This window comes from Cherax quadricarinatus, chromosome 69 (genome assembly GCF_038502225.1).
Source record: "Cherax quadricarinatus isolate ZL_2023a chromosome 69, ASM3850222v1, whole genome shotgun sequence".
Classification (NCBI taxonomy): Eukaryota; Metazoa; Arthropoda; class Malacostraca; order Decapoda; family Parastacidae; genus Cherax; species Cherax quadricarinatus.
The window spans coordinates 23,023,307-23,039,100 of NC_091360.1; the positions used below are offsets into that span (position 1 = coordinate 23,023,307).

The following is a 15,794-nucleotide window of genomic DNA, read 5'->3' on the forward strand; positions in this document are numbered from 1 at the left end:
CCTTTCAAGGCAGGTGAAATTGCTGACCTAGAAAATGTACAGAGAACTTTAACGGCGCGCATAACGGAGATAAAACACCTCAATTACTGGGAGCGCTTGAGGTTCCTGAACCTGTATTCCCTGGAACATAGGCGGGAGAGATACATGATTATATACACCTGGAAAATCCTAGAGGGACTAGTACCGAACTTGCACACGAAAATCACTCACTACGAAAGCAAAAGACTTGGCAGACGATGCAACATCCCCCCTATGAAAAGCAGGGGTGTCACTAGCACGTTAAGAGACCATACAATAAGTGTCAGGGGCCCGAGACTGTTCAACTGCCTCCCAGCATACATAAAGGGGATTACCAACAGACCCCTGGCAGTCTTCAAGCTGGCACTGGACAAGCACCTAAAGTCGGTTCCTGACCAGCCGGGCTGTGGCTCGTACGTTGGTTTGCGTGCAGCCAGCAGCAACAGCCTGGTTGATCAGGCTCTGATCCACCAGGAGGCCTGGTCACAGACCGGGCCGCGGGGGCATTGACCCCTGGAACTCTCTCCAGGTAAACTCCAGGTAAACTCCAGGTAGCTACAGGAAAGGAGAGGAATTATTTATTTTTTAAGCTAACACACGTGTAATTTTACCTTATTCCTAGTAATGACCCTCGTATTGTAGATAGTCTTAATGATCCTCGTATTGTAAATAGTCTTAATGATCCTCGTATTGTAGATAGTCTTAATGATCCTCGTATTGTAGATAGTCTTAATGATCCTCGTATTGTAAATATTCTTAATGACCCTCGTATTGTAGATAGTCTTAATGATCCTCGTATTGTAGTCTTAATGATCCTCGTATTGTAAATAGTCTTAATGATCCTCGTATTGTAGATAGTCTTAATGATCCTCGTATTGTAGATAGTCTTAATGATCCTCGTATTGTAAATATTCTTAATGATCCTCGTATTGTAGTCTTAATGATCCTCGTATTGTAGATAGTCTTAATGACCCTCGTATTGTAGATATTCTAAATGATCCTCGTATTGTAGATAGTCTTAATGACCCTCGTATTGTAGATATTCTTAACGACCCTCGTATTGTAGATAGTCTTAATGATCCTCGTATTGTAGATAGTCTTAATGACCCTCGTATTGTAGATATTCTTAATGATCCTCGTATTGTAGTCTTAATGACCCTCGTATTGTAGATAGTCATAATGACCCTCGTATTGTAGATAGTCTTAATGACCCTCGTATTGTAGATATTCTTAATGATCCTCGTATTGTAGATAGTCTTAATGACCCTCGTATTGTAGATATTCTTAATGATCCTCGTATTGTAGATAGTCTTAATGACCCTCGTATTGTAGATATTCTTAATGATCCTCGTATTGTAGATAGTCTTAATGACCCTCGTATTGTAGATAGTTATAATGACCCTCGTATTGTAGATAGTCTTAATGACCCTCGTATTGTAGATAGTCTTAATGATCCTCGTATTATAGATAGTCTTAATGACCCTCGTATTGTAGATAGTCTTAATGACCCTCGTATTGTAGATAGTCTTAATGATCCTCGTATTGTAGATAGTCTTAATGACCCTCGTATTGTAGATAGTCTTAATGACCCTCGTATTATAGATAGTCTTAATGACCCTCGTATTGTAGATAGTCTTAATGACCCTCGTATTGTAGATAGTCTTAATGACCCTCGTATTGTAGATAGTCTTAAGGACCCTCGTATTGTAGATAGTCTTAATGATCCTCGTATTGTAGATAGTCTTAATGACCTTCGTATTGCAAATAGTCTTAATGACCCTCGTATTGTAGATAGTCTTAATGACCCTCGTATTTTAGATAGTCTTAATGACCCTCGTATTGTAGATAGTCTTAATGACCCTCGTATTGTAGATATTCTTAATGATCCTCGTATTGTAGATAGTCTTAATGACCCTCGTATTGTAGATATTCTTAATGATCCTCGTATTGTAGATAGTCTTAATGACCCTCGTATTGTAGATATTCTTAATGATCCTCGTATTGTAGATAGTCTTAATGACCCTCTTATTGTAGATAGTCTTAACGACCCTCGTATTGTAGATAGTCTTAATGACCCTCGTATTGTAGATATTCTTAATGATCCTCGTATTGTAGATATTCTTAATGATCCTCGTATTGTAGATAGTCTTAATGACCCTCGTATTGTAGATATTCTTAATGATCCTCGTATTGTAGTCTTAATGACCCTCGTATTGTACATAGTCTTAATGATCCTCGTATTGTAGATAGTCTTAATGACCCTCGTATTGTAGATAGTCTTAATGATCCTCGTATTGTAGATATTCTTAATGATCCTCGTATTATAGATAGTCTTAATGACCCTCGTATTGTAGATAGTCTTAATGACCCTCGTATTGTAGTCTTAATGACCCTCGTATTGTACATAGTCTTAATGACCCTTGTATTGTACATAGTCTTAATGATCCTCGTATTGAAGATAGTCTTAATGACCCTCGTATTGTAGATATTCTTAATGATCCTCGTATTGTAGATATTCTTAATGACCCTCGTGTAGTAGAAAGTCTTAATGACCCTCGTGTAGTAGAAAGTCTTAATGACCCTCGTGTAGTAGATAGTCTTAATGACCCTCGTGTAGTAGAAAGTCTTAATGACCCTCGTGTAGTAGATAGTCTTAATGACCCTCGTGTAGTAGATAGTCTTAATGACCCTCGTGTAGTAGAAAGTCTTAATGACCCTCGTGTAGTAGAAAGTCTTAATGACCCTCGTGTAGTAGATAGTCTTAATGACCCTCGTATTGTAGATATTCTTAATGATCCTCGTGTAGTAGAAAGTCTTAATGACCCTCGTGTAGTAGAAAGTCTTAATGACCCTCGTGTAGTAGATAGTCTTAATGACCCTCGTGTAGTAGAAAGTCTTAATGACCCTCGTGTAGTAGAAAGTCTTAATGACCCTCGTGTAGTAGAAAGTCTTAATGACCCTCGTGTAGTAGATAGTCTTAATGACCCTCGTGTAGTAGAAAGTCTTAATGACCCTCGTGTAGTAGATAGTCTTAATGACCCTCGTGTAGTAGATAGTCTTAATGACCCTCGTGTAGTAGAAAGTCTTAATGACCCTCGTGTAGTAGAAAGTCTTAATGACCCTCGTGTAGTAGATAGTCTTAATGACCCTCGTATTGTAGATATTCTTAATGATCCTCGTATTGTAGATATTCTTAATGACCCTCGTGTAGTAGAAAGTCTTAATGACCCTCGTGTAGTAGAAAGTCTTAATGACCCTCGTGTAGTAGATAGTCTTAATGACCCTCGTGTAGTAGAAAGTCTTAATGACCCTCGTGTAGTAGAAAGTCTTAATGACCCTCGTGTAGTAGAAAGTCTTAATGACCCTCGTGTAGTAGAAAGTCTTAATGACCCTCGTGTAGTAGAAAGTCTTAATGACCCTCGTGTAGTAGATAGTCTTAATGACCCTCGTGTAGTAGAAAGTCTTAATGACCCTCGTGTAGTAGATAGTCTTAATGACCCTCGTGTAGTAGAAAGTCTTAATGACCCTCGTGTAGTAGATAGTCTTAATGACCCTCGTGCAGTAGATAGTCTTAATGACCCTCGTGTAGTAGAAAGTCTTAATGACCCTCGTGTAGTAGAAAGTCTTAATGACCCTCGTGTAGTAGATAGTCTTAATGACCCTCGTGTAGTAGATAGTCTTAATGACCCTCGTGTAGTAGAAAGTCTTAATGACCCTCGTGTAGTAGATAGTCTTAATGACCCTCGTGTAGTAGATAGTCTTAATGACCCTCGTGTAGTAGAAAGTCTTAATGACCCTCGTGTAGTAGAAAGTCTTAATGACCCTCGTGTAGTAGATAGTCTTAATGACCCTCGTGTAGTAGATAGTCTTAATGACCCTCGTGTAGTAGAAAGTCTTAATGACCCTCGTGTAGTAGATAGTCTTAATGACCCTCGTGTAGTAGATAGTCTTAATGACCCTCGTGTAGTAGATAGTCTTAATGACCCTCGTGTAGTAGATAGTCTTAATGACCCTCGTGTAGTAGATAGTCTTAATGACCCTCGTGTAGTAGATAGTCTTAATGACCCTCGTGTAGTAGAAAGTCTTAATGACCCTCGTGTAGTAGATAGTCTTAATGACCCTCGTGTAGTAGAAAGTCTTAATGACCCTCGTGTAGTAGATAGTCTTAATGACCCTCGTGTAGTAGAAAGTCTTAATATTATGATAATAAGATGTTATCTCCATTAGTGAATAATAATAATTTATTATCACCTTTATATAATAAGGTAAAAGACCACAATGGAAATAAGTCACTCAGTCTGACTTGTTGAGTTACCCCAGGTTCTCTACACATATGCTGCTGTGTATGATAATCTATGTAACTGTATTGTGTATACCTGAATGAACTTACTTACTTAGAGGTGTTAGACCATAACTGATGGAAAGTTAGGAAGCTGAGGTTATCAGAGATGAGTAACACCTTTATTTCTCTCAAACTGACTTTTTTTATTAATTTATTAAGACATCGGCCTTCTCCCACTATGGCAGGGTGGCCCACCATGGCAGGGTGGCCCACCAAGGCAGGGTGGCCCACCAAGGCAGGGTGGTTCACTAAGGCAGGGTGGTCCACCAAGGCAGGGTGGCCCACTAAGGCAGGGTGGTCCACCAAGGCAGGGTGGCCCACTAAGGCAGGGTGGTCCACCAAGGCAGGGTGGTCCACCAAGGCAGGGTGGTCCACCAAGGCAGGGTGGCCCGAAAAAGAAAAACTTTCACCATCATTCACTCCATCACTGTCTTGCCAGAAGGGTGCTTTACACTACAGTTTTTAAACTGCAACATTAACACCCCTCCTTCAGAGTGCAGGCACTGTACTTCCCATCTCCAGGACTCAAGTCCGGCCTGCCGGTTTCCCTGAACCCCTTCATAAATGTTACTTTGCTCACACTCCAACAGCACGTCAAGTATTAAAAACCATTTGTCTCCATTCACTCCTATCAAACACGCTCACGCATGCCTGCCGGAAGTCCAAGCCCCTCGCACACAAAACCTCCTTTACCCCCTTCCTCCAACCTTTCCTTGCCCGACCTCTACCCCCCCTCCCCCCTCCACTACAGACTGATACACTCTCGAAGTCATTCTATTTACTTCCATCCTCTCTACATACAAATATTAATAATACCGATGATTTTTTTACTAGTTCTATTATTTTCTTTGTTACAGATGTGAAGTCTTCGTCGCCGAACGTCTGGTATGTGTCTTTCATATATATATATATATATATATATATATATATATATATATATATATATATATATATATATATATATATATATATATATATATATATATATATATATATCCACACAATATCCAGTATGGATTTAAAGACTTTTGTAAGTGGTCAGAGTTGGAAAAAACGTCGTCATAAGCTCCTCTCTCCTATGTGCGGGTTTTTATATTGTTCCAGTCACGGTATTGTGCCTTATTGTTCCTTACCCTAAAAATCTTTTCAAAGTCTATGACAAAGTAGGGAAGGTGAGACAGGAGAGGCATGGCGGGAATCCATAATATTTGATATTGTACATCATTAGAAACTAGGACTTAAACGTAAGATGCAGACTTAAATACTGTAATAATGAATGTTGTGCGATGGATCAAAGAGTCTTCAGATAATGAAACAGTAATATACAGATAACAGATGTCAGAATTATCTAAAAAAAACAAGTAGTGTTCTGTGTACAGTTGTGTACAGCGACTCTGACATACAGGCCAACGCCCCCTTGTTGTCTGTTTAGTCTGTAGCATCGGAATAGGTTATAACCTGGGATCTATATTTCGTTGTAATAATGATCATTAAGTGGGTCTCTGTGAATGCTACAAACATTGCATTTGACTCCGTGAGCAGTCCCTTGGTGGTAGAGTCACGTGGGGTTGACAGGTGGTGGAATCACCTAAGGTTGAGACAGGTGGTGGAGTCACGTAGAGTTGACAGGTTGAGTCACGTAGGGTTGAGACAGGTGGTGGAGTAACGTAGGATTGAGACAGGTGGTGGAGTCACGAAGGGTTGAGACAGGTGGTGGAGTCACGAAGGGTTGAGACAGGTGGTGGAATCACGTAGGGTTGGCACAGGTGGTGACTAGCCGCGTACTGATAATGACTTGTGCCACTAGATGATGGTGAATGACTGATGTTGGTGCCCAGTTGATCAGGCCCTGATCCATCGGGAGGCCTGGTCGTGGACCGGGCCGCGGGGGCGTTGATCCCCGGAATAACCTCCAGGTAACCTCCAGGTATCATAGCTATCGTCACGCTGGAAGATACCTTCCACACTGAGGAACTATCGTCACGCTGGAAGATACCTTCCACACTGAGGAACTATCGTCACGCTGGAAGAGCCTCCACACTGAGGAACTATCGTCACGCTGGAAGATACCTTCCACACTGAGGAACTATCGTCACGCTGGAAGAGCCTCCACACTGAGGAACTATCGTCACGCTGGAAGACAGCCTCCACATTGAGGAACTATCGTCACGCTGGAAGACAGCCACCGGTGGTCTGGTGGCTAAAGCTCCCGCTTCACACACGGAGGGCCCGGGTTCGATTCCCGGCGGGTGGAAACATTTGACACGTTTCCTTACACCTGTTGTCCTGTTCACCTAGCAGCAAATAGGTACCTGGGTGTTAGTCGACTGGTGTGGGTCGCATCCTGGGGGACAAGATTAAGGACCACAATGGAAATAAGTTAGACAGTCCTCGATGACGCACTGACTTTCTTGGGTTATCCTGGGTGGCTAACCCTCCGGGGTTAAAAATCCGAACGAAATCTTATCTTATCTAAATGTTCCCACACACAGTGTTGGAGGTGTGGAGACTCCTCTGGTTAATTATAAATTAATTATCCACACATGTGACTCAGGCGCTGTAACTGCTGACCAGGCTGTTATGAAAGGCCTGAGACATGCAAAAGAAAATATTAACATACATACAGGAGAGGTGACAGTGACTGAAGGCCACAACAATACTACGTATGGTCATTACAATTACAATTAAACAATCAACAAATACAATCCTACCAGAGCAGGTGGAAATCTGTATCAAAGTGAATTCCTACTGAAGCCAAACTTAGCCAGTAAGGTATCCAGGTGGTGTTGCAGTAAAGTTATCCAGGTGGTGTTGCAGGAAAGTTATCCAGGTGGTGTTGCAGTAAAGTTATCCAGGTGGTGTTGCAGGAAAGCTATGTAGGTGGTGTTGTTGGCCACAAAACTCTCCCCCCTCGCTCCACTAAACTACCATTTTAACCACACTAACCTAATTTAAATAAATGGATCATTTGGGCGTTTTCCATTGCATTTAGAGATGCAGAGGTATTCCATTGAAGTTACTTGCAGAGCTAAGGAGAGTGAGCTATAAGGAGAGTGAGCTATAAGGAGAGTGAGCTATAAGGAGAGTGAGCTATAAGGAGAGTGAGCTATAAGGAGAGTGAACTATAAGGAGAGTGAACTATAAGGAGAGTGAGCTATAAGGAGAATGAGCTATAAGGAGAGTGAACTATAAGGAGAGTGAGCTATAAGGAGAGTGAACTATAAGGAGAGTGAACTATAAGGAGAGTGAGCTATAAGGAGAGTGAGCTATAAGGAGAGTGAACTATAAGGAGAGTGAGCTATAAGGAGAGTGAACTATAAGGAGAGTGAACTATAAGGAGAGTGAGCTATAAGGAGAGTGAGCTATAAGGAGAGTGAGCTATAAGGAGAGTGAGCTATAAGGAGAGTGAGCTATAAGGAGAGTGAGCTATAAGGAGAGTGAACTATAAGGAGAGTGAGCTATAAGGAGAGTGAACTATAAGGAGAGTGAGCTATAAGGAGAGTGAACTATAAGGAGAGTGAGCTATAAGGAGAGTGAGCTATAAGGAGAGTGAACTATAAGGAGAGTGAGCTATAAGGAGAGTGAGCTATAAGGAGAGTGAGCTATAAGGAGAGTGAACTATAAGGAGAGTGAGCTATAAGGAGAGTGAGCTATAAGGAGAGTGAACTATAAGGAGAGTGAGCTATAAGGAGAGTGAGCTATAAGGAGAGTGAACTATAAGGAGAGTGAGCTATAAGGAGAGTGAGCTATAAGGAGAGTGAGCTATAAGGAGAGTGAGCTATAAGGAGAGTGAGCTATAAGGAGAGGCTAGAGGAGCTACACCAGACAGCACTAGACGAGTTTTATAATGTAAATAATAAATAATATTATAATAGAAATTATAATAATCATATCTTTATTTTTGCAAGTACATGTACAGACCATAGCTGACATCAGTGACATACTACCATAGCTGACATCAGTGACATACTACCATAGCTGACATCAGTGACATACTACCATAGTTGACATCAGTGACATACTACCATAGTTGACATCAGTGACATACTACCATAGCTGACATCAGTGACATACTACCATAGCTGACATCAGTGACATACTACCATAGCTGACATCAGTGACATACTACCATAGTTGACATCAGTGACATACTACCATAGCTGACATCAGTGACATACTACCATAGTTGACATCAGTGACATACTACCATAGTTGACATCAGTGACATACTACCATAGTTGACATCAGTGACATACTACCATAGCTGACATCAGTGACATACTACCATAGCTGACATCAGTGACATACTACCATAGCTGACATCAGTGACATACTACCATAGCTGACATCAGTGACATACTACCATAGTTGACATCAGTGACATACTACCATAGCTGACATCAGTGACATACTACCATAGTTGACATCAGTGACATACTACCATAGTTGACATCAGTGACATACTACCATAGCTGACATCAGTGACATACTACCATAGTTGACATCAGTGACATACTACCATAGTTGACATCAGTGACATACTACCATAGTTGACATCAGTGACATACTACCATAGCTGACATCAGTGACATACTACCATAGCTGACATCAGTGACATACTACCATAGCTGACATCAGTGACATACTACCATAGCTGACATCAGTGACATACTACCATAGTTGACATCAGTGACATACTACCATAGCTGACATCAGTGACATACTACCATAGTTGACATCAGTGACATACTACCATAGTTGACATCAGTGACATACTACCATAGTTGACATCAGTGACATACTACCATAGTTGACATCAGTGACATACTACCATAGCTGACATCAGTGACATACTACCATAGCTGACATCAGTGACATACTACCATAGTTGACATCAGTGACATACTACCATAGCTGACATCAGTGACATACTACCATAGTTGACATCAGTGACATACTACCATAGCTGACATCAGTGACATACTACCATAGCTGACATCAGTGACATACTACCATAGCTGACATCAGTGACATACTACCATAGCTGACATCAGTGACATACTACCATAGCTGACATCAGTGACATACTACCATAGCTGACATCAGTGACATACTACCATAGCTGACATCAGTGACATACTACCATAGCTGACATCAGTGACATACTACCATAGCTGACATCAGTGACATACTACCATAGCTGACATCAGTGACATACTACCATAGTTGACATCAGTGACATACTACCATAGCTGACATCAGTGACATACTACCATAGTTGACATCAGTGACATACTACCATAGCTGACATCAGTGACATACTACCATAGTTGACATCAGTGACATACTACCATAGCTGACATCAGTGACATACTACCATAGCTGACATCAGTGACATACTACCATAGCTGACATCAGTGACATACTACCATAGTTGACATCAGTGACATACTACCATAGTTGACATCAGTGACATACTACCATAGCTGACATCAGTGACATACTACCATAGCTGACATCAGTGACATACTACCATAGCTGACATCAGTGACATACTACCATAGCTGACATCAGTGACATACTACCATAGCTGACATCAGTGACATACTACCATAGTTGACATCAGTGACATACTACCATAGTTGACATCAGTGACATACTACCATAGTTGACATCAGTGACATACTACCATAGTTGACATCAGTGACATACTACCATAGTTGACATCAGTGACATACTACCATAGTTGACATCAGTGACATACTACCATAGTTGACATCAGTGACATACTACCATAGTTGACATCAGTGACATACTACCATAGTTGACATCAGTGACATACTACCATAGCTGACATCAGTGACATACTACCATAGTTGACATCAGTGACATACTACCATAGTTGACATCAGTGACATACTACCATAGCTGACATCAGTGACATACTACCATAGTTGACATCAGTGACATACTACCATAGTTGACATCAGTGACATACTACCATAGTTGACATCAGTGACATACTACCATAGCTGACATCAGTGACATACTACCATAGCTGACATCAGTGACATACTACCATAGCTGACATCAGTGACATACTACCATAGCTGACATCAGTGACATACTACCATAGCTGACATCAGTGACATACTACCATAGTTGACATCAGTGACATACTACCATAGCTGACATCAGTGACATACTACCATAGCTGACATCAGTGACATACTACCATAGCTGACATCAGTGACATACTACCATAGCTGACATCAGTGACATACTACCATAGTTGACATCAGTGACATACTACCATAGTTGACATCAGTGACATACTACCATAGTTGACATCAGTGACATACTACCATAGTTGACATCAGTGACATACTACCATAGTTGACATCAGTGACATACTACCATAGTTGACATCAGTGACATACTACCATAGTTGACATCAGTGACATACTACCATAGTTGACATCAGTGACATACTACCATAGTTGACATCAGTGACATACTACCATAGTTGACATCAGTGACATACTACCATAGTTGACATCAGTGACATACTACCATAGTTGACATCAGTGACATACTACCATAGTTGACATCAGTGACATACTACCATAGTTGACATCAGTGACATACTACCATAGTTGACATCAGTGACATACTACCATAGCTGACATCAGTGACATACTACCATAGTTGACATCAGTGACATACTACCATAGCTGACATCAGTGACATACTACCATAGCTGACATCAGTGACATACTACCATAGTTGACATCAGTGACATACTACCATAGCTGACATCAGTGACATACTACCATAGCTGACATCAGTGACATACTACCATAGTTGACATCAGTGACATACTACCATAGCTGACATCAGTGACATACTACCATAGCTGACATCAGTGACATACTACCATAGTTGACATCAGTGACATACTACCATAGTTGACATCAGTGACATACTACCATAGTTGACATCAGTGACATACTACCATAGTTGACATCAGTGACATACTACCATAGTTGACATCAGTGACATACTACCATAGCTGACATCAGTGACATACTACCATAGCTGACATCAGTGACATACTACCATAGCTGACATCAGTGACATACTACCATAGCTGACATCAGTGACATACTACCATAGTTGACATCAGTGACATACTACCATAGCTGACATCAGTGACATACTACCATAGTTGACATCAGTGACATACTACCATAGTTGACATCAGTGACATACTACCATAGTTGACATCAGTGACATACTACCATAGTTGACATCAGTGACATACTACCATAGTTGACATCAGTGACATACTACCATAGCTGACATCAGTGACATACTACCATAGCTGACATCAGTGACATACTACCATAGTTGACATCAGTGACATACTACCATAGCTGACATCAGTGACATACTACCATAGCTGACATCAGTGACATACTACCATAGTTGACATCAGTGACATACTACCATAGTTGACATCAGTGACATACTACCATAGTTGACATCAGTGACATACTACCATAGTTGACATCAGTGACATACTACCATAGCTGACATCAGTGACATACTACCATAGTTGACATCAGTGACATACTACCATAGCTGACATCAGTGACATACTACCATAGCTGACATCAGTGACATACTACAATATAGAAAGCTGATTGTTATGCAGAGTATTCCACGCAAATTAAGAAAGTTTTGTCCCAGGATGAGACTCACACCAGTCGACTAACACCCAGGTACCTACTTACTGATAGTTGAACAAGGACAGCAGGTGTCTTAAGGAAACACGTCCCAATGTTTTCATCCGTACCGGGGATCGAACCACGGACCTCAGTGTGTGCGCGCGCGCTGAGTTCGCTGCCAATCGAGCTACGTGACACCAACGGGACACAAAAATGTACAACATGGTAAGGGAAACTGACATGGTAAAGTGAGATGGGCAGTTTGAGGATCGGGAAACAGGTACATGAGAGCAGATATTTAAGTTTGAGGCACAGATTTTTCAAATGGATATCAGGAAGTATTTCTTTAGCCTCAGGGTGCTCAGGAAGTAGATGGATGTCGATAAAAAAAAGGTGGTAGAGGCAGACTCCATATAGTTTCAAGAGTAAAAATGACAGTGTTGAAAAAAAAAAACACTCGTGACGAAACGTTTCCTTTATTAAATGTGCTGACCTGTACGTAAGTGTCCTGTACATCTTGTCTACACCACCATAACATTTACAATCACGGCAGGTGCCAGGCGAGGGATGACGACAACCTAGGGATACCCATGTGCCAAGATGATGTTGAAAACATCATCAAGGAGTTAAACTTGCTTGAAAGAGAGTTCACCCAAGCTTTTCCAGACGCAAAAGTAAGAAAGGACCAAGAAATAATTGTAGAGGTAAGTAAAGTCCAATGCATTATTGTCCACAGTTTACCAAAACAGTTATTAAAATACATTCATTATTGAGATCATTAAGTTGTGTACAGTTGATTGCAAATTTGATTTTGAAGGGAAATATTACTTTCAAAGGGAGGGAATGACTGGGGGAATCCTTTGTCTCTCTTGCTAAGCAATCTATATATGGAGTTTTTTTTAAGACTAAGCTCTTGTCCCCGTCTATTAAATTCACTGTGGAGAAAGAGGTGGACCTTAAACTTCCATTAGTCGATGCTATGATACACAGGATTGATAGAAAGTTAAAATTTATAGTATATAGGAAGGCCATTTTTGTTTATACACCCATTGCTACTATAACCATGAAACAGGATAATAAAGAGTCTCTTTCTCACCATGTTTCTGAAAGTCTACCGATTGTGCAGCCCAGAGCTTCTCGATGGGGAAATTAGGAAAATATCTGATATTGCTTCAAAACTATGGTACCCTAAGGAGTTTGTAGAAATTGCTTTGCTGGCAACTAGGAAGACTTACCATAGAGATTAACCAAGGATAACCTAAGATAAAGAATGGTCTGGTTCTCCCATACAATAAGAATTTATCTGTCCTGCCAAATACCCTGAAAAGATTCAACATACAAGCAGTTTCTAAGAATTCACAGATGGTTAAAAATATTTTGATTAAGAATTCCCCTCAACACTGTTGGTGGTATTGTAGGACTGATCGTAATGGCTGCAACTTGTCTTTCATGGGACAGACTGACAAGACTCTAGATGTTAGGTTAACACAACATTGATATTCAATACAAATAGCTCAGGTATCAAATGCGATATTCAATCACACCCGGGCTTGCAATAACCCTGCAAATTAGTCGGAAGCTAGAGTCCTGGTTCCTTGCTCCTCTAGGCTGGAAAGAAGTATTTTAAAATGGGCAATTATAAAATTCAATAAACATTCATTATATAATAGTTTTGGCTTGTTCAAGCTCGAATCCTCTATAATTGAGGTCATTGAACATAATCTGAAGCAAAAGACTCGGCAGGAGATGCAACATTCCCCGATGAAAAGCAGGGGCGCCACGAGTACAGTGAGAGACAACACAATAAGTGTCCGGGGCCCAAGACTATTCAACTGTCTCCCAGCATACATAAGGGGGATTGCCAATAGACCCCTATCTTCAAGAAGGCATTGGACAGGCACGTAAAGTTGAACAGACCCTGATCCACCATGAGGCATGGTGTCAGACCGGGCTGCAGGGGCGTTGACCCCCGAAAACCCTCTCCAGGTAAGCTCCAGGTAATATATATATATATATATATATATATATATATATATATATATATATATATATATATATATATATATATATATATATATATATATATATATGTATATATATATATATATATATATATATATATATATATATATATATATATATATATATATATATATATATATATATATATATATATATATATATATATATATATATATATGAATAGAGTTCTACAGAACATACAACAAGAAAGTGACAGAGACGATCTTCCAACAAGGGCCAATAAGGGAAAGTTAGGTATGTCTTGTCAGGAGACCGTCCAACCACCAAGAAAGTCTAGCCCAGACTGACTACTCCAGGTGAGGTGTTAACACCCCCCTTCGATCACATGATTGCTCCGTACAAGTTTGTGAGAAATCTCATAATTGTCTGCTGCTGCTGCAGTTTCCAGAATATCCGAGATAGTATGATCAATTAGATATTCTTGTATGTCAGCAGACATACAGTTGTTAAACTCTTCGTGTAGTAACAACTGAACTAGACTGTCGTATTTATTGCACTTAGCAGATCTACACCATCTCTCAAATGCAACTTTTTTCTCAAGAGGAAACTCTACACAAGTTTGATTTTGTCGTCGTTGTAACGTACGAAATGCACATTGATAACTTACAGGCAACAAGTTATATGTCTCTAGAATAGTTTGCTTGACAGCATCATAACTAATGTACTTGGCAAATGGTAAAGCAGCAGTACAAGTTTGAGCTCTTCCTGTCAAAGCTGTGTGCAACAAGGTAGCACAGTGCTTACGTGGCCAGTTCATAGCACGTGCCTGGTTCTCAAACACATCAAAATAGGTCTCTAAGTAACTCTCAAAAAACTTATGAACTATTGAGGCAGCTTTCTGCACATTAAATGTGTCCTGTGTTATACCAACAGGTTTATCAACTTTGTCGGATCTATCAATCTGTTGTCTTCCGAGACGAACATTTTCTCTCTGGAAATCATCTTCGTTCAATTTCCTCTGTGCCTGTATTTGTGCAGTCTGCAACATAATGAGGCATTCCATCCTCTCAAATTCTTCCTGAGAGATAGGACCAGTGGATAATGGAGGAGTAAGGAATCTAACGAATGAGTCTGGATGGTCCTTAGGTCGGGCACCTAGTCCAGCCATCCCTAGAGAGTCTAGATCTGGTCTAGGATAAGTAGATACAGGTGTAGCATACATGATACTAGTATGAGGCTGAGTCATACTACCAGCTATACTCTGTACTATTGTGTCAGTGAGGCAGGAAGACGTGAGTGTGAACAAAATTTCACTAGGCTCACTTCTGCCATAGTTGCTCTCTCTTCTATATCATCAAATAGAGTCATACTTCCATACCAGGCTTTCTGTATCTGAATCATAATCAGACATCTCTGTATGAGCAGGAAACAATATATCTTTAATTAATGCTCTGACAGTTTCTGCGGTGTAATTCCTGTCATACGTCACACCGAGATATTTGGCTACTCGCCAACACGTCTGAAGTTTTAATGTACTTAACTCAGACAAAGTCAGAGTATCAATTAACTGTTTTACTTTGACGTACATCACAAAAATAATTGCACTACGAGAGAGTGATTATGGGAAACTATAATCCTAAAATGAATTTTAGTGTTGGTTGTCTTAGAGCTAGAGCTCATACAGTATTTCCATCTCCTTGGATCAAGAGACTCAGTCAAGT

At 40.4% G+C, this 15,794-nt stretch overlaps 1 protein-coding gene across 1 annotated transcript in view; it reads left to right on the plus strand.

Annotated features, from left to right (window-relative positions):
• The window catches only part of LOC128701885 (putative adhesion G protein-coupled receptor E4P), a 245,023-nt gene that overhangs the window by 19,776 nt on the left and 209,453 nt on the right, over nt 1-15,794 (plus strand). Inside the window, exons 2-3 of the mRNA XM_070099874.1 lie at nt 5,218-5,245; nt 12,644-12,794. Of these exons, the coding sequence (XP_069955975.1) occupies nt 12,681-12,794 (114 nt within the window). The 5' untranslated portion in view covers nt 5,218-5,245; nt 12,644-12,680. The remainder of the gene's footprint in view (nt 1-5,217; nt 5,246-12,643; nt 12,795-15,794) is intronic.